The sequence below is a fragment of the Chenopodium quinoa genome, unplaced genomic scaffold (genome assembly GCF_001683475.1).
Source record: "Chenopodium quinoa cultivar QQ74 unplaced genomic scaffold, ASM168347v1, whole genome shotgun sequence".
Classification (NCBI taxonomy): domain Eukaryota; kingdom Viridiplantae; phylum Streptophyta; class Magnoliopsida; order Caryophyllales; family Amaranthaceae; genus Chenopodium; species Chenopodium quinoa.
In genome coordinates, this window is record NW_018742393.1 from 841800 (window position 1) to 861820 (window position 20021).

Genomic DNA, 20021 nt, shown 5'->3' on the forward strand with positions numbered 1-20021 from the left:
AGATAAGCAAGGTAAAAATGAAAATAAAAGTAAAATAAACGCATGATTTTAGCGTGTATTTCAAACTTAATACTATACTATTTTAGGTAATATATTGAGCGCTCGATAATAAGATCCTATTTATTTTATTTTTTTATTTCGAGCCTATGTGTGCTCTTTCTATTCCACTATTTTTTTTTTGGAAAGTTATATTCCACTACTTTTTTCTTCAATTTCAACACAAATTTAAAATTAAAAAAAATAAAAAAATAAAAAAATTCATGTATGTATATGTTGCAGAGATCTTGTCCAATCCAATAATATTTAATATACTGATAATAATACCAAGTAGTATATGAATCCAATAATAATAATAATAGTAATACAGATTAGAGAATACACACTAGCAAGCAGCAAGTCACAAACAATGTAATACTATTGCTTGCCTTCCATGCTCATATCTTCAGCAGAATTGCAGCACATCAGGAGTGCTGACTTAACTTGCTTCAGTAAATAGCTAGCTACCTAACCAATTATAATATCATCTAATCATTAATATGGACATCACTACTCTATTCTTGACTAATTCCACAATCTTCCATCATCTCATATAAATCTCTATCTCTTCAGTTAACAATAGTTGCCACAGACCTCCAGATCAGGCCCCGTCACCTTCGTTATGAACGGATTCACTCGAACCCATAACAGAGAGAATATGGATGCTAGGAGGACTGACCACACCACCACTATAGTTGGGGTTCGGTTTTGACGTCCCATTAGACCCTTAAGGAAAGGATAAAGATGTAGAATCACCCACAGTGCAAAGAACAGCTTCCCAAACAACGGACCCCATGACTGAAACCCGCTGTCAATTGCGTTTGAGATGCCTGCCACCACTCCCACCAAGTTTATGATCAAAAGGGTTGTGGGAGGGATAAGCAGGGTTGTCCACTTGAACATGTATAGCTCTGTATAATCACCGTCTTCATCTGAGGCCTTGGAGGTCACTGTGAAATTGGTGTCGATGCCTGCTAGAACTTTTAGCAGACCTTGACACACTGCAAACAGATGAGCAGAAACACCACCGATCACCCAAAACTGCTCGTTTCTCCACCATTCGTCTATGCCTACACCACTCCACCTCATCTCCAATATACCCGTTGAAAAGATGGATAAGAAGAGGGATATAAACCAGATACTTGCCAGATTTGTGATCTGCCAATCAAACCACATTCAATACTCAGAATATCACAAGTTAAGTGCAGGAGCATGCATTTATACATTGTGCAGATGTTAGCATTATCTAACAAAATAAACTCGAGTCAATAGTTTGATCCCAAATCAAGAACATGTTACATGCTTGACAGTGAGATGATAAAGAGCTTAGATAGCAACTTATATATTATGTGGCTAACGTTTAAGGGATGAAGAAAATACCTGCGGGATAATGAACTTGCTTGTCAGCAGACAGACAGCGGGAATAGTACAGTATAAAACAAGAGGAATGGAAGTGATGGGATAAATAGTGGTGTTCACATAAGCAAAGCGTTCAAGCCATTTGAGCCTTCCACCATACCCATACCAAATAGGACAGTGCCGACTGAAAAGAATTTCTATAGAGCCAAGAGCCCACCGAAGCACTTGGTTTAACCGGTCAGAAAGGTTAATAGGTGCAGAACCTTTGAAGGCTGGGCGCTTTGGCATACAGTAAATTGATCGCCAACCACGAGCATGCATCTTAAAGCCCGTCAGAATATCTTCCGTCACTGAACCATAAATCCATCCAATCTGCAGGCCAAGACAAAAGTTAATGATCCAGAGTCCAGGCAAAAAATATCAAACCAAGGCTATAAACCTTACTGGTTTATTTTGCTCCTATCTTTGAGGCACAACCATAGACATTATAACACGAAAGCAAATAAATTAGACTACAGGCATCAATTCACCAATTGCAAATCAAGGACGACGAAACCAAAACAAGTACTGTGGCATTGATCAATTAGCTCAAGAAGTAGCTCGTATAAGAAAAAATTTGAACAAGAAATTATTATTATTCCCCAAAATAAAAAAAGTGAGAGGTCAGTCAGTCATTATATGGTAATGAGATGACACTCATGATAGCAACAACTCTGCTGCCACTATTTTCAATTTACACAATGTAAGGCTGCCTCAATACACATGCAAAATCCAACTTAGTAAACAGTTACATATCAACGAGGTCAAAATGTTGAGCACGATAAAAATTGGAGTAAATGGTGAAAAGCTCACGCACCTCACTTCCCCAATCTGTTTTGTCTTCATAACCACAGCTAATGACATGAATGGCCTCCTTTAGGAGTGTATCAGAGTCCGTGTCTGGTGGTATTCCGCCATTTTCCATTAGTGTGGTAGCTACAAAGACAGTAGACATACCAAACCTATTCTCCAGACTAGCCTGAGACATGAGCATAGCTTTTTCATCGTCGAATCCAGAACCTGTTTCAGAAGTTTGTAAGGACCAACTATAACCTCACATGAGTTGTAAGGGTAAGAGACCCACCACCCCTTAACAAAGAAAGGGAAAATTCCTCTATAAAGAATGGAATTAAAGATGGTGATATTTTAAGGATCATGGCTACTTGCAAAGAGAAACATTATTTGTCTAATGTCAACTACTGCAAACAGTGTATTGTTTACCAATGTTGCTTCAACAAAATCACAAGCTAAACACCTAGAGTTTTGTCAGCTAAAGATAACAACAAATGATATTTAATATACCTTCAATGCCTTCTTCAATATCCTCCAAATTGAAAACTGGCACAGTAGGATCAATATGCTTGCTAGATTTCTTTTTGTCAGAGCCCTTCTTACTTGCTTTTGAGCTTTTCTTCCGTGATCCACCACAGAGTAATGACAATAATCCCTTTTTCTTGTTCTTGGGCTTGTGAGGGGGCTCATAACCATATAATGCAGTTCTATTAAATACACAACCAGTACCCACATAAACTGGACCTTGAATGCCATCCAATCCTCTCAAATTAATCTGAAATCCAGAAGCAGCATTGGTAATTTCGTAGTACTACCATTGCTGAAACCTTCAGAGGGTGGTACTATTCCTACTAAGGACAACAATGAAAACCTCTATAGCAACAAACCTAAGACAAATGTGAGACTTACGTCAAAGAAAACAGTGTTGCGGTTGGCATATCTATCATTCCTATCAATACCATCAAACCTCTGCGGAAACTGCACATAACAAACATATTTTCCAAGGTTTGGATCCATCATAAAACACATAGCTTCTCTCAAGGCCTTGCTGTTGTTTATGTAGTGGTCACAGTCAAGATTCAACAAGAATGGCCCATTGGTAAGAACTGCAGAGACTCGAACCTGTCAAGGTATCATTTCATGCTTTAGTATAGAGACAAGCAAACATCGTTACAATTAAGTCACAGATCACAGAAGTTTGAGTTTTATACTTACAAGTGCATTCATAGCACCAGCCTTCTTGTGATGTTGGAATCCTGGACGCTTCTCACGAGAAACATAGACCAAACGCGGCAGCTCATTGCCATCAGTATCCAGCCCTCCACTTTGACCCAAGAAAATCTGCAATTCAAGTTAAAGAATGGGATTAAGATGCATAAAAAAGATCAGAACCAACATGAATCCAGAAACAATATTAAACACTAGATAAATAATCTTGGCACACTATAAAGCCAAGAGTCTAGACATGCTATGATGTAAACCAGCCAAAGGAACCAGTATACCAAAAAAAAAAAAAAAAAAAAAAAAAAAAAAAAGACTCCAGATTGGTCAAGTATGCCCCAGGGGCCAAAATTCTATCTTCATTTGCTAGGTGTGGGGGAAGATGGAAGGTTCTTATTCAGTTAAGGAAGAGTGAAACTAAAAAGTAGGTTACCTGAATCATGCCAGGATGATCCCTAATATTGTTTCCTGGCCAAGGAGTGCCATCTTGCATCACCCATCCTTCTTCCGGGACTTTCTGTGCCTTGACGACCAGAGCATTGATGCGGACTTTAAATTCCTCATATTCCCTCTGCAACAAAAGAATTATAAGTGACAATGTATACTCAACTCCGTATATCGCAAAGCAAAAGCGCGGCCATTATAAAACAATCTTACCTTCATAGCCCTGCGATCTTTGACAAATGATGTCTGAACTTTATCTTTCAGATAGTCAATCTTTTGAGCAAAATACCATTCAGGAGCCCTCGGCTCAATGTCATACTTCTTGCAGAAAGGAACCCACATCTTTGCAAACTCTGATGTCTCTGACAAAGCTTCAAATGTTAACATGGCTGCTCCATCATCAGACACATAACATGCAACTTTGTCAACTGGGTAATCAACAGCCAGAATGGACAAAACTGTGTTGGCCGTCACAAGAGGAGGCTCTTTCAAGGGATCGACAGTACTAACAAATATATCGACTGCAGCTAACTGAGAAGGCTCCCCTTCACGGTCATATCTATTATCAACATCAAACCACTTTTAGTGACGTACAAAATATAGATGGTTTAAGATCAAACATGAATATATAACAGATGGAATCCTAATAAGGAAAAGGCCTTGCCTTAGAGAAAGCCTGTCGAGATAGGTTTCACGGTTTACAGGAAGCCATTTAGGAAACTGATCCAATATCCAGGATATAGCAAACCATATCTCACATATAACTGATACGAGCCAAAGAGCATAGGCACCGGGAACAGGATTAGTAATACGATAGTGAAAGAAAATTCCAAGAATCACAAGGCGGAGAACAATGACCATCCTGTAAGGATTAATTTTAGATGACGGGATGGGGACCTTCCTTGACAGCGGCTGCCTAGCTTCATCATTCCTGCATAAAACCGAGGAAGAATCAAGACATCAAAGTAGCTTATTTCTGAATTCTGAGTAATGTAGCTTTCAAGGGAACAGAAAATGCAAATCTAAGTGACAAATAATGATTCAGAAAAGCTTAATCATAAATCTGAAGTTTAGCAAATGTACAAGGATATATGACAGATACAGCCTAAATTAAGAAGTAGAGATATGAACTTACAGTAAAGACTCATCTAATATATCAGTGGCAGCATCAGTATCAGCACCTCTTTCAGATGGAGGACGAGTACTATTAGCTGGCACAACATTCTTATCCTGCTTCATCTTCCATCCATCAACTCTCTCTTTCCAGGCTATATTACCCAAGGGAGGCATGCCGAATTCTCTGGAAGTATCAGCTGTTCCGGTATGAGCTGCAAAAGTACAGTAATAAGGAAACAGACAAATATCCAGGGTACAAGGATACAATATTGAAAGTGATGTGATTACACAACATACATTTGTTTCCTCCATAAACTCCGGCAGAGCCAACAGAGTAACGATCAGGCGATCCAGTAGATAACTCTCCAGACACCTCACGCCTGGCAATGGCATAGCTAGGAGCAGCAGTCTTCCCCAACTCATAGCCGAGCGAGCGGTGTGCAGTATTAAGTTTATCATTCTGATTAAAATCAGAATCAGCATCCTCCTCAACATCTCCATGAACAGCAGGACTTCCTAATACTATTATCCATAAAATAAACACATCCCATTATAACAACTTCATCCCACACTCAACTTAACAGTCCCATAACATAATAGATTAAAATAACTACAATAAACTATACTAATTCAGCGTTACAACTTTAGCAGAACTTGATTTAATTTAATAAAATGCCCATGCAGTAAAAAGTAATTAAATACGCAGTCAATCAAAAACCCGAAAAAGTTAATAAAAATTTAACCTTTGTGACGCCTGTATCTAGTTTTGCATTGAGGACAAGACTGATAAGGTTGCTTCCTTCCATACTCATAACAAGGCCTGCAAACTAGAAATCCACATTCATCACACGCTACAAATGCTTCCCCATTCACTGCTTTTCCTACATTTTGTCCGCATATTTCGCATGATTTTTCAGTCACCCACTTTCCCTTTTCCTGTCCAAATATATTCATAACTCATCATTTTTATTTTTATGTTAAAAAATCCCCTATAATTTCAAAAAAATTATGCTAATTAATTAAACAAATAAAATTATAACAAGAAATGTACTAACCTCGTTTTCTGCCATCTTCATTTGCGAAAACTTCTGCTATGATCGAACCAGATTAACTCAATTGTACAAGTAACATAAATTTTACCCTAGATAAAATGATGAAAAAAGATTGATTCTTGGACAAAATCAAAATAAAAATCAAACCTTTAATTAACAGTTAGGTCTTTATGGAAATGAACCAAAGTTGGGGTTTAAGGGCAGTTTTATTTCATGATCTTTGAATTGAAGAAGAGATTATCGATGAATTTTAATTTTAAAATATTGGAATTAGTAGTAGGGTTTTGTTCCAACACATACAGTTGTCAGTGTAATGAAAGTTGAAGATGAATTTATATGAACAAATAAAGTAAGATTATTAACTTAGTTGAGTTGTAAGAGAGTTATTCGTTTGATAATCTGGCTTTAATGTTACGAAAACGACTTTGATTTGTCATTTTTCAAAGTGTTAATGGTGTAATTAGCCTTATTACCGACAATCTCTGCTCATCATTTTATACAACAAACTTGACTCAAGTGCTGCTTAACAAGTGTTCATTATCATTAACTTTAATTAATTACGAGTACCTTGATTCTATAATTGTATGTTTTTTATAACTATAATAATAAATAAATAAATAAAAGACATTCTTCATGTGACCATATTTTTCGGCTTTTTTGGGCTTTGGCTTCATGTTATCTCTAACAACCTTAAATCAAAACTTGACAAGTGTTGACTATTACGATTTTACGAATGTTCACACAACTTTTCTTGTGTTTCTTAATCCTATCCTCTGTCGCCTTCAGAGTGTTTTTGACCTTTTTGTGTATTTTTTTTCACATTTTTATACACAGTATAGTAGTATACTGTAACATTTGGGTTTTGTACGTTTTTTTATTCTCCTTCCTCCGTTACGGTCTTACAAAGTACTGAAAAAATTCAAGTTTATCACCGATTCACTGGTAAAGGTGAAAATAAATTACACTATTTGACAATTTTGTAAATAAATCGAATCGAAATTGTTAGTTTAATTAAGCTATGTTTTCTTCATCATATTTGAATATTAAAAGTTTTGCAATAATAATTTCAGCTCCAAGACAAATCATGTGAAGAAAACAGGACTTTATTTTATTGAAGTATCAGGGTAAAACCACTACCTCAAAATAACTTTGTCACTTGATAAACAATTAAACTACACTGAATATGATCACTTATCAATTACCATCCCTCTAATATTGTCCCAATTTTCTTTTTAAGTTTATTTCTTTGACTTTGCCTTGTGTCATAAGTATTTGACGCCATCCAATTAAATTTACATTACTTTAGATCTGCCAAAATTTCCTCTCACTATGACGTTAACTCTACTCAACTAAAACTTTTTAAGAGAAACTACCTACGCATACTCCAATTAGATAGTATAATAGAGTCAGTGACTGATCTAGGATTTCCGAGATGGTGGGTCACCATTAATCACATCTGAAAAGTATTAAAAAAACAAAATCGGGTCTAGTTCATAATTGATTTCAATCCAAAAATAGGACACAAAAATCCACACTGCAACCAAATAGTACTTAAAAAAATCTATCTTGCTAGTCGAAAATACTACAAATAACATGTAACAAACAAATAGCACCCACCCATTACTCTCAATAGTAGCAAAAATAAAATAAAAGTAAAATGACCTTACAGACCGGTTGTTTAATATAACCGGTCTCTTTGACCCATTACTCTTAATAGTAGCAAAAAAATGACCTTAGATTTTAATAAAAAGAAAGCAACAAGAATAAAAAAGAAAGCAGCGGGAGTAAATACTACAATACTGCTACTCCCTCTGTTTTTTAATATTTGCTCCATATCTCCTGGGCATGTATGCCGATGCTAATCTTTGACCAATAATATCTTTAATTACAATAAGTATAAATTCTAACAATTGAAAATTAATAATCTATTCATTGAGACAATTCCAACAGGTACCCACAAGACCATATTTTTTTCTTATGTATAAATCGTAAATATTTGTCAAAGTTGGACAATTGAATAGTGCAAAAAGTAAAAATTGAGCAAATATTTTAAAATGGAGGAGTAGCATCTAAGAGACCGGTCATTTATAATAACCGGTCCTATTTGATTGATTTTTTTTAAAAAAAATAAAATAAAATTGAACTTCATTTTTTTTCTTAGTCTGGTGATGCACGTGCATTAGTGTGTACCAATGTAGCTCCGCCCCTAGATAGAGTATTGGTTATTAAACTTGTGTGATCAAACTAGTTATAAGAGTTGAAGATTATAAACGTTACTTGTATGCCACACGCTTAATTATGAAGTAATATGTACAAACATTCGTATTTATTAAGGATTTAATTAAGAGAAGATATTGCATGCGGATTGTCGTACGAAAATTTGCGTGTAGCAAGCTTGGCTGATATATTTCACTTGTTGGCTGGTATGTTTCATTTGTTGGTTGATAGGTTTTTGTGTTGGCTGATATGTTTTTTTTTTTTTTTAATTTTTTTTTTTTAATATGTTCCTTTTGTTGGCTGCTATCAGATATCATTTGACTGATATGTTTTTTTAGTTGGCTGATATCTTTATTTTGTTGTCTAATATGTATATTTTAATTGTTGGCTTACATGTTCATTTTGTTGGCTGATACGTTTAATTTGTTTGCTTATCTGTTGCTTTTGTTTGCTGATTTTATCCTTTTGTTAGCTGATATGCTTCATTTGTTGGCTAATATGTTTCTTCTGTTGCCTGATAAGAACTTTTTATTGGCTAATATATTCCTCTTGTTGACTGATATGTATCTATTGTTGGCTGATACATTTTTATTTATGCCTGGTATATCTTTAATATTGACTGAAATCAGACATCAATTGGCTGATATGTTCATTTTAATGGCTGATATGTGTCTTTTGTTGGCTAACATGATTAACAACATACATGTATACTTTCATTTCCTTCTTTCTCTTCTCTTTCCCCATCTTCCTCTCTTTCTTTCTCTTCTTTCAAATGAACCAGGTTCATTTCATTTGCTCATCTACTTTCTTCTCCAACTTCTCAAATCAGGCACAAATCCCAAGCCACCCCACCCCACCGCACCCACCAACCACCGAACCTTCCACTCTTTCTTTCTCAAATCAGCCCCAAACCCCACGCGACCCCATTGAACCCACCGTACCCACCAACCACTGAACACACCCACCCACCCACCGCAAATCACCAACCACCAAGTCGCTGCCGTTCAAGCCTATGCGAATCGAAACCCTTATCTTTCGTTTTTTGGGGATTTATTTGTTTTAATTTGTGATTTGTTTTGATTTTGGGAATTTCGTTTTTTGTTAGTATTATTTGGGTATTTTGGGGATGTAGATCTGGATTGTGGTTCCATGTGTTAGATTTTTTAGGTGTTGGAAGGCTGTCACTGTGGCTAACGTTGCCGCTGTCGCTGTCGCTGCCTTCTCCGCCGCACGAACTATTGGGTGCAGATTGCCGCACCCAATAGTTTGTGTTTAATTAAATAGAAGACAATAAACTTTGCTAGTTTCGAAAGATATCATTTTTTCTAGATAGAACACTTCTATTTTTACATTTGTCAATGCATTATTTCAATTATTAATATCTTTACTTATTCATGAGTAAAAAAACTAAACATATACGAGTAAAAAGTTAATATTTTGAAAATTTTCACCGAATTTTTTTTGACAAGATTTCACATTTTCAAATACTTTCATTTAAAGAGGTCAATGTTCAACCACATTAGACTAACTAGAATTGTAAAAAACTAACCCGACCAACTCAACCCAAAAATAATCAAATTCAAGTTTCGACTCGTATAGATATAATAATTTAGGAAAAACGCAAATTTATAATAAACAAACCCGATCCGACCCACGTCACCGAACCGGACACATGCACCCGAATTGATGACCGAACTCACATTACAAAAATGTTAAAATAACCGGCCATGTTAGGCCCAATAGATAGACACATTTATCTTTCTCCATTTTTATTTTTTGGAGTACAGATTCAGAAACCCATCTTCTTCAGTATTGTGTCACCTCCATTAATGGCTTCCTTCAGCTCTTTAAAATCTGCGATTTTCGACAGAGAAGAAAGAAAACAGTAAGTACTTTACATCCCCCTTATCTTTTTCAATCATTCAATTTTTTTTTTTTATTAATTTTCATCGCTACATTTGGATGGATGTTTGTGTTCAGACATTATCAAGCTCATATCAGAGGCCTCAACGCCTACGATAAACACAAGAAATTCTTAAACGACTATGGTATTTTTCTTATACTCAATATTTTTTAATATTTTTTCTGACATTATTGTGTTTTCGAATTAACTTAGGTTTTATGTACTTGGGATTGGATTCAATCGATGTATTTCTGCGATTATTTTGTTTTTGGGTTAACTTAGGTTTATGTATTTGGGATTGGATTCAATCAATGTATTTCTGCGATTTTATTATTGTTGGATTAACTTAGGTTTTAGGTATTCGGGATTGGAATCAATCGATATTTTTTCTACCATTTTCGGATTGAATTAGGTTTTAGGTATTGGGATTGGAATTAATCGACTCAAGAAACTACAATTAAGTTAATCCTAGCTTGAAAACTTTTGAAGAAAAAATTGTTTTTATGTTGCAATATCAATTGGAATCTCTAATTAATGGTTTAGAAAATAATAGTACAGTATTGTTCTTCTGTAGAAGTTGGGCACCATGACATGTGCACTTAAAGGAGCATTTTTACTTGCCAAATTATGGTGCCCTAAACTAATTGGATGGTGAACAGTCCTCTCCACTAAGGAGGTTGGGGGCTACAGTCATCCGAACAACCCTTGCTTACCTAGGTGACATTCCCCCCAAAATTTATTTTTGAGCTGTAGTTAATTGCGTATTATACTAGATAATGTTGATTGAAATATAGAAGAGTCTTGAGAAATGTAATTCAACAGTCGATCATAATAATAAATAAATAATGAAGTTCCTAGACATATAAATGATTACGCAAAAATAAATTAATAAAATAAAAATAAAGTAGAGTTTTAGGAGGGAAAATTCCCTCCAAAAAACTCCACTTTAGTATAGGTATATAGCTACAAACTCACTGCCAAACCAAAAATTTATGACCATTTATGAAACAGGCTGTTTACTTAATCTAGACTATTGTATTAGAACTTTCCTTTTCATTGTCTATAGAAGCTCCCAAGGTGGCAAATGGAAAACTGTAATCCTATTGTGTATTTAAAGATTGAATCTACCTTCTTCCACCCCTGGGATATTATTGGTATTTGAACACAAGGGAATTGGGGGTCAATGCTAGTCCTAAAGAGGAGAATGGTATTGCATTTTTATCCCGAAATATGATTTTTACACTGTTGGTCTGTTGGATGCTTTGCAGTATTTTTTCATACTGAATGGCCTGAGTTTTATGTTCTTTATTAATTGGATAGCCTCTTTGTTTTGGCTGAATAGCTTAAAACAAAAGGAACAATTCAGCAAGTGAGCAAGCCCATACATCTTATGTCATGTATGCTTGACAGATGTCCTTCTACGCAGGTGTAACTTGCATATATAGTACAATACCTGTCAATATGTCATGTAGTAATGGCTTTTTTAAAAGACAACAATAAGACTCTAGATGTGAATTATGGCTATTGTTTTCTACATTGATGATGTATATGAGTTATCTGCATTGTCTTTATTTTCCACAATGTGAGTTATAGTGATCATAGTCCACATAAAGGTGTTCCTCTCCTGTTTTGTTTATATGTGTTTTTTAGCATAGTAAAAGACTTATTTCCTCTTGTGCAGTCAAGTATTATGGGAAAGATAGACCTGCAGAGCAGAAGATACCTATTAAAACTGATAAAGATGCCCTGAGAGAGGGATATCGGTATGTAATGCTTCTCAATTCTTCTTGTCTTTCTGTAGGTTGGTAGTTCAGTGTCTTTCATCTTAATGGTCCTATTTGATATTTAATTAATGATGCAGAATCTCTTTTATCATTGGTGCTCTGGAATTTAGTTTAGTTTGGTTCCTTGTGATATACTTTTTGCAATAAAAATGTTAATTGCTTCTCTTTATCAGCTTTGAAATATTTGCTATAATATATATATTTTTTTACCTATGTGGCCTTGCATAATTCTAATAATTGGCTTAGTTTTTTTTTTTTTTTTTTTTTTTTTTTTTTTTTTTTTTGTTTTGTTTTTGGTCTTTTTCTACGTGCCACAACACTTGTTTGCCTTGTAGCCTTTTTTTGTGCTTCAAGCTATTGATTATTGATTCAATGCTATAGTGGTATCCAACTCACCATTTTTAGCCAAATGTAAAAGTCTTGTTTTTTAGATTGTAGAAACTAAATTAGAACACAGTAAAAGAGACTAGACAACATTTCTTTTTAAATAATAAAACTAGGTGTCTTTGTGTGTATGTGTGATTAACCTTTTATAGGTTTTACAGGGCTTCCTGTTTCTCTTGTTGTGTCAGGAAAAGGGTTTGGAAACATGTAAATCCTACTGTATGCTCACGCTAGTGTCATTATCCTCTAGTTCTCACATTTAATTCTGCTATTTTATTTGAAAGCCCCTCTCCATCACCACCACCACCACCACCACACACACACACGCGCACGTGCGCGAAAAAGTTGTATTGAAGTTGAGACCTTAAATCAAATGACTTCAACTGAACTTTGGAATTAGGAATATTTAGCATGAATTTTGGAAATTAAGACTGTGCCAGAATGGGTTCTATCTATGACCCCACTGACTTAGGGTCAACTCTTATGGGGTGAATCCATGAATATCCAAAAAGGATGAGAATGTTCTTCCTCTTGCCAGTGCATGACTGCAGGTGTCAGTGGTTATTGGCATGAAGTTGAAATTTAGATTATTTTTTGTTTCTTTGTTTAATTATTTTGAGGAGGGGAAGGGTGGGTGCGGGATGGGTGTTGATGAAATCAGAAATAACATTCTGCTGTTTATTCTTCAAGTTATTACAGGAGACATATTTCAATCTATTTATTGAAGAAAATAAAAATGTATATTGACTTGATTACAGGGATAAGAAATCATAGGATACTGGAAAATTGAAGTGTGTCATACTGTCATATGATGTGGTTTCTCTTTGACAGGGATATGTATTGACATCAAAATGTGGTCTTCTTTGAGGAAAATATTGTGTAGCTTCAGCTGTACGCTATATGCTAAAGTTACACATGGTTAACTCTTGCTGCAGTGCCGTTTGCTTTTGCCATAGATGTAGCTTTTCGTAAAACAGTGAACATTATAAACATGCTCTCTTGACTATTTGAGACACTCGTTAATTTATGCTGTTTTACATTATTTTCTATATCAAAGTGGCCTTAATCTTTTGTGCTAGTGTTTTTTTAAGGTTGCATTCTGTGTCACTTACCTTTGGCCATATTCAATAACATAATGTCACAATCAATATGTTGTGATCATATTGCTGAATTTCTTTCTGCATTATTCTTCTCTTATTAAGTTTTGGCCTTTGAGTATAAAATCTATCTTCTGGAATTGTTTATGATCAGTAGTGACGTAGCTGCCTTATTTTCTTTCTTGTTAAGGTTTATACGCGCTGAAGAAGATGACATGGACACAGCTTGGGAGCAAAGGCTGGTCAAGCGTTACTATGATAAGCTTTTTAAAGAGTATCCTTGTCTATGAAGAGTTTCCATGATTCCTATATCATATTGAATCATCTTTTGTTGACATTTAGCTTGTAATGTAAATGCATAGATGGTTGTTTCTTGTTGAAAGCCTTGACTCATTGTAGATATTGCATAGCTGATATGTCAAAATATAAGAGTGGCAAGGTACATGGTTTATATACTTGAGACCAGTTTCAATGATTTTTCTGATTACGAATACTCTCTTTTACAGATTGGCTTGAGGTGGAGAACAGAAAAGGAAGTCATATCTGGAAAAGGTTAGTTTATGACAATGCTTGCTGGCATTTTTGTCCTTTGTAAGGTACAGAGTTAATTAATTACTTACTTGGGTTATTCTAGCTTACACCACTGGTATGCTTTATACATCTGGTGGATTTTGTGATATACTCTTAACTATTTTTCATACTGCTGGTTTGATGAGGAATTTTGTGCTTCCTGGGCGGCTAGGGAAACCACAAACGAAATGAACTAATCTGAGACGATCAAAGAGTTTACAGTCTCTTTTGGTACCTTTAGCTGTAAAGGATCTCTGGTATAGTATTGCCCAAGTTTATTTGTTAAAAAACAATGGTTTAAATACAATGAGCTTAATAGGCATAAAATAGGCAATTTTATAAGGTATATATATATTATTGTTCAATCACCTCAATGGCTCACAGCTGGGATGGTATAAGATCTAGAAATCTCCTTTCCATCTATCGGATTGTTTATTTGTCTAACGTCATATTATTGGATGCGTGCGTATATTTTTGTTATGGCTATAACTTCTTTAGGAAGTAGACTACTTATCAAATATAGGTTTTATTCTGTTTCTTTCAAAAATTCTTTATTGTGTATCTGAGTGCCTTGGCACAGATTGGAAATTGTTCTCATTAATATATCAATAGATAATTCCATCTCTATGTATTAAGTGTCAGATGGGATTTTAAATTTTCCTATGAAGTGACAACAATTTTGTAGGCCATACCAGTGAGATGGTGAACTTTGATGTTTATGCTTCTTTGACTTTTCATAACTCCTGAAGAAGTGACTATAAGGAATTAGTCACTGAACTGAAGTTTCTGAAAGTAACCAGTTTTCTTGTTTGTCAGGGCAGTTCATATGTGGAAACAAGCATTGTGATGAAAGAAATGGGTTAGCTAGCTTTGAGGTAAGTACTTAATTTGTCAATGCTTATTGGTTAATTTGTTCATCATCAAATGCCTGTTTTTCTATGACCTTAACTTATAGTTAAAGCATCACAAATTATGATGAGTGGGTTTTTTCGTTAAGAAAAATCACAGATTTCCCATGTTTCCTGTAAATAAATCAGAACATGTGTTACACTATGCTTCTAGATTGCATCATGCGCGTTTGGGGAATTGATGAAATTGTTCTAAAGATGGGCTATAACAATTGTGAATGAATTCAAATTGTAATTATTATATGTAGTGCATGTGAGAGCTTAAATCTCATATACAAGTTTGTGTCTTTTATTATGGTCTAAATGTATAATGTACAACTAGGTTAGACTTTGGTTCAATCAGGTGATATGATTCTTTTGTGGGGGCAACAAACTTAATGTAATCCACCTTTTCCCAATTGCAGATCTATTATTTTATTTTATTTTTTTTTTAATTTTTTTTTCTCCAACTTAATGAATTCTTTAATATGGCTTTATTCCTACTATTTTGGAAGGAGAATGCTTAGGCCAGGGTATCATTTTGTTAATTTTTTTCTTCAATGTAAACTCTCTTGTGCAGACCTCATTTTTTTTTTGCTTCTTGTCTTTCAGGTGAATTTTTCTTATTTTGAGGCAGGAGAAAGCAAGCAAGCTCTTGTCAAACTGGTAACATGTGAGAGGTTAGTTCCTTGTATGAAGACTCGTTTTGCTTGAGCTGCAATTATGGCAATGTACTTAAATGCTTGGTTGAGCATGTCAATCTTAGCATTTCAATTGTATGCATCTTATGTCCTTGGAATAATGACATAACCAGTCATCTTCATCAAGGCATGCTTTCTTATTGGTCTCCTATAAAACAAGTTGGGTCCCTATTTTTCAAGAAATTTTTCTATTAATGCAATGAAATTTTTTGGCTGTGGTCTACCATGCAATAATAGCCATGTAGTTATGTAAGGGGGTTGTACTGGATGATTTGTGACACTTTTTGTTTCGTCATTGTAATTTTTTTTCAAGCCTGTCTTCATTCTACTCCATGTAACTATATGCACTAAATATACCTTAGTTTATTTACTACTGATTTACTCCATTTAGGTGTGCAGAAAAGCTCCACTATAGAAGAAATAGAGAAAGGGAGCAATTAGAAAGACAACAGAGAGAAGATAGTAAAAGAAACAGGTATTATAGAAGAAACAGTTATCAGTTTTGCCTGTTTTTCTTAAACCTACATGGCTACAGAGGCTGTTTTGAATTTAGTATTTCATACATACAGACATATGCAGCTATTATTAATTTATGAGGTTAACTGATGCAATTACTTGGATTCTGTTAGGAAAGCACCTAGCAGTGATGAAGAGGTGGATGAGGAAGATAACATTGACCAAAGCAGAACAAAGTCAGAACCTAGAGATAAAGAAAGCGCCAAGAGACGAAGGTAGTTAAAGCTCTATATGCTTTCATATGTAATTTCGGTAGCGCAATTTCTTCCATCTATCATGGCCTCATGGGCATGTATCACTTGGTCTTTGTTAGGAAAGCACCTAGAAGTGATGAAGAGGTGGATGAGGAAGATGACATAGACCAAAGCAGAACAAAGTCAAAATCTAGAGATAAAGAAAACTTCAAGAGACAAAGGTATAAAAAGTTCTATTTGCAATCATATGCAATTTCGAAGCAACAATTTCTTCTGTCTCTCATGTGCATATATATCATTTGATTATAGGGAAAGATCTATCAGTGGTGACTCTACTGACGAAGAGGTTGAGAGGAGCAAAGATGGAAAAAGAAAAGGTTCAAAACTTGTTGATTTATTATCATTGATTGCTATCTCATGATTTCCAGTTATTTGCGTCCGGCTTCATAGTTATCTTGTCATACACTACACTCAAATGATAAATGGTTTCCAACTTGCCATCAAGCTGCACAAATCATCTCTTGCTTTGCAACCACATTAGGCAGGCTCAATACTTAGCAGTATGAGGCAACACATATAATTAGGAAACCGTGTCAAACTGAAGTCAAACCAACAGTATAGCCAGGCCTAAGAAATATGCTGTCCATGCAGAAATGCTGTGATTCATCTTGCTCTTGAGCTTGTCATTTACATTTCATTTGGTTGCTTGAAATTCACTGTTCAAGTTCCTTTTAAACTTACAGGAAAAAAGGCCTTAGTTTTGGGGGCAAATCATGAAGAAGATGAAAACTTTGATGAGTTTATGGAGGGAATGTTCCCGTGATGTACCTGCTGTGTCTTTGAAATTTACTATTGTAAAATGTAAATATTATAAGGTGTACTGTATTATGTTCTGATTTGTATCATAAGGCGTGGACAATTTCTATTGTACAACCATGTACCATGGTGGTTGTGTGTCTGCACATCATGATTGAAATCCAATTGTCTCGGAGATTAGATGCAGTACATTGAGGGCTAATTATGTTTTATGTAGCTATTCCCTTTTAGGCGTAAACCGATGCTTACTTAAGTGCAATTAAGGAATGCTTATGAATGAGTGCTTAAGTGCAATTAAGGAATGCTTATGAATGAATAATGGTTATTGTGTGGTATCGGCGTCATCAGACGTCATCTTGCTAATGTGCACGGTCCCATGATATAATTAGTCATTAGGTTAACATTAATAAAAGTAGTTGTGACTTTAATTTGTGAGTGGTGGTGTTGACATGACATACGATTGTCACCATCATCAATTAACCTTTGGCCTTGCCATTATTTGTCGATGGATTTATAGATAAGCAAACATTTTCTTGTGGCCTAATTTTAATCTTTTCCACCACTATGCTCATTTCTTTTATGCACTTAATACTAAAATCATTTTATGTGTACTACTAACTTCTTACATAACATCATCGTCTCCAAAAACTAATTTCTAAACTAAAACAATAATGGTTTATGATTAAAATTTCCATATGTGATGGGTAGATGATTGAAATTACCTAAATATCTATGATAGTTTTGAGGTCACGGGTTTAACTTCTTATTAGGGGTTATCTCTCGAATCCAGACTTGATGATTTGTATGGTAGGTGATTTATACTTCCTTTATTTTGTAATTATTAAAACTTCTACAAATTTATTATTTATCTCTCCTACTAACCTCATTTACACGTTTTTGGTTTTTTTTTTTTAATTTTTTTTTTTATCTTTCCTATAAACAATAAAATATATTGCAACTAACTATACTTTATATTATAAAATTCCTTATTTGGCCCCTCTGTGATTTTTCTAAAACTTTGTGCAATATCTAGTGTTGTGATAATTATGAAAGGAGGGTAGTTGACAATGATGGTAAGGTTATAAATTTGTATGGAATTGTCATTCATGTTAACATTACAATAATGCAATTCAATTTAGAGATAAGAGTGTTGCTAATAAAAGGGGTTAAAATTTTAAAGTAGACAATGTTAATGCAAATAATAGAGGAAAGGAAAGTACAAAACATAATGGAGAAAGGTAGTTTCGTAGTTTTGTGAATTCTGGTATGAGCTGTGAGTAGTACCTAAGTAGCCACCACGTGTCTATCCACTTAGCACGTGCTAGTAAGCGCGTGATAAATACATACTTAGTACTTCGTATTGAAGAAGTATTTTTAGTTATTGGTAGAAATGCTACCTATGTTTGAGACATTACGCCGTCTATCTCTACTACTACCTTACCTTAACTTGGGCTTGAATTTGTTCTACTGAGACGACAGCTGTGCCGTTGAATTCATCAACACGTGGTTGTTGTATGTGCTAGCCCACCTTAAATCATCATGTTTTCCTATGACACGTGGTGCCGTGGGAATAATTTACAATGATTGTAGTATTGTACACTTTGTTTGTACTTCCTCCCTTTTACAACACTCTTAAATCTTTCTATTTAGGTACTACAAACTTACTCCCTAATAATTCTTATTATACCCTAATTGTATTATACTTGTATCATGCATATACTAGTTGTCACTCTTGGCACTTCTTCATACAACTGTAATATAATCTGCATGTATATTGATTGTCAGTTTGTTACTCTCAAAGTGTTTAATACGTCAATTCGAGATAAGTTGAGATGTTTAGAGTTCCGACTTGATAAAATAGTTATTATTTTTTAATTTAGTGTATATGTACACAATACCACCTATATACATGCATTACTATATACTTGAAAAGGTAATTTTAAAAATAGTTTATTACATTAATACTAGAATAAGTTGAAAAGGTTTACAAATGATCTAAAGTCTAAATCATGAGAGCAATTTTGATAGCACTACTTTTAAGAAAATTCAATAGGGGTAGGTTCCTTGTACATTGTAAATATTCACAAATCACAATTATTTATCTCAATCTCAGGGTTGGGACTTCGGGATTTTGGGTGCCAATTGCCATTGTCATTTTCCTCCTCATTAATTTTATTCTCGTAATCTACTTAGGTCCTTGTAGTTCGTATAATTGTATATTTGTATGTACACTTCTACCCCTTTTGAGTTTTTTTTTTATTTTTTTTATTTTTAAGATAACTCCTTTTGATTTAAAATGCCGTTTGATATACAAGTTTGATTTAAAATGCCCTTTTGAGTTTGATTTAAAAGAGTTACATACAAGTATATTATTTAAATCTAACGGTTTTAGTACATAGAACTTAAAATTTAATAATAAAAAAAAAAATCTAGTTAGAGTTCAAAATTATGATAATTTGGAAGAAATCAATCTCGCTCTTCGAAACACTGTTTAAAATAATTAAAAGGGTGTGTGTATATATAAGATAATAAATTTACTTTAATTTTGTTATTTGTATGTGTCTACATTTTTTTTTTTTTTTTTTTTTGATGCAGAAGGGGGCAAAGCCCAGAATTGCAAAGCAATTAAGAAATAAAACGAAGAGTAGTAACCCCTAAGATGTCCTCCCTGAGAAGCTCCTTTATTTCGATCGGAGGATCCTCGAAATAAAGGGGGCTCTCCTCCTGGACTACTCTTAAGTTAGCTAGTTTATCAGCTACTTTATTCTCCTCACGAAAACAATGAAAAACAAGAAAATTACAACCAAAAGAACTAATGATAGTACGACATTTATGGAGTATACATATAATGTATTGGAATAGCTTTTACATCTTTCATCGTTGTATTTTATTT

At 34.5% G+C, this 20021-nt stretch overlaps 2 protein-coding genes across 3 annotated transcripts; one reads left to right on the forward strand and one right to left on the reverse strand.

Annotated features, from left to right (window-relative positions):
* Positions 1 to 297: 297 nt before the first annotated feature.
* On the reverse strand, positions 298 to 6512 carry LOC110702608 (cellulose synthase A catalytic subunit 3 [UDP-forming]-like). Of its 2 annotated transcripts, none has more exons than XM_021880352.1 (13): positions 6063 to 6512; positions 5751 to 5943; positions 5305 to 5523; positions 5027 to 5219; positions 4556 to 4822; positions 4105 to 4450; positions 3881 to 4018; positions 3442 to 3567; positions 3136 to 3348; positions 2737 to 3001; positions 2252 to 2454; positions 1417 to 1767; positions 298 to 1194 (listed from the first exon to the last, which is right to left on the reverse strand). In XM_021880352.1, the coding sequence occupies exons 1-13, from the start codon at positions 6081 to 6083 to the stop codon at positions 610 to 612; spliced, it is 3120 nt and encodes a 1039-aa protein (XP_021736044.1). In that variant the 5' UTR covers positions 6084 to 6512; the 3' UTR covers positions 298 to 609. The 2 variants fall into 2 exon arrangements, with proteins under 2 accessions (XP_021736044.1, XP_021736038.1); XM_021880346.1 differs by having other exon boundaries at positions 5305 to 5529; positions 6063 to 6509.
* Positions 6513 to 8733: 2221 nt separating this feature from the next.
* LOC110702622 (protein FRA10AC1-like) lies at positions 8734 to 17453 on the forward strand. The gene is made up of 13 exons (XM_021880362.1): positions 8734 to 10161; positions 10257 to 10324; positions 11861 to 11942; positions 13635 to 13718; positions 13844 to 13883; positions 13951 to 13996; positions 14831 to 14889; positions 15514 to 15581; positions 15994 to 16077; positions 16232 to 16333; positions 16432 to 16533; positions 16622 to 16689; positions 17056 to 17453. The coding sequence occupies exons 1-13, from the start codon at positions 10004 to 10006 to the stop codon at positions 17133 to 17135; spliced, it is 1041 nt and encodes a 346-aa protein (XP_021736054.1). The 5' UTR covers positions 8734 to 10003; the 3' UTR covers positions 17136 to 17453.
* Positions 17454 to 20021: the final 2568 nt, after the last annotated feature.

Coding starts and splice junctions, on each gene's coding strand:
- LOC110702608 (XM_021880346.1), bottom strand. CDS start 6,083: ATGAAGATGGCAGAAAACGAG. Junction 3,349..3,441: donor CTGGTGCTATGAATGCACTT/GTAAGTATAAAA, acceptor ATACCTTGACAG/GTTCGAGTCTCTGCAGTTCT. Junction 1,768..2,251: donor AAACAGATTGGGGAAGTGAG/GTGCGTGAGCTT, acceptor CTTGGCCTGCAG/ATTGGATGGATTTATGGTTC.
- LOC110702622 (XM_021880362.1), top strand. CDS start 10,004: ATGTTAGGCCCAATAGATAGACACATTTATCTTTCTCCATTTTTATTT. Junction 11,943..13,634: donor GCCCTGAGAGAGGGATATCG/GTATGTAATGCT, acceptor TTTCTTGTTAAG/GTTTATACGCGCTGAAGAAG. Junction 16,690..17,055: donor CAAAGATGGAAAAAGAAAAG/GTTCAAAACTTG, acceptor TTAAACTTACAG/GAAAAAAGGCCTTAGTTTTG.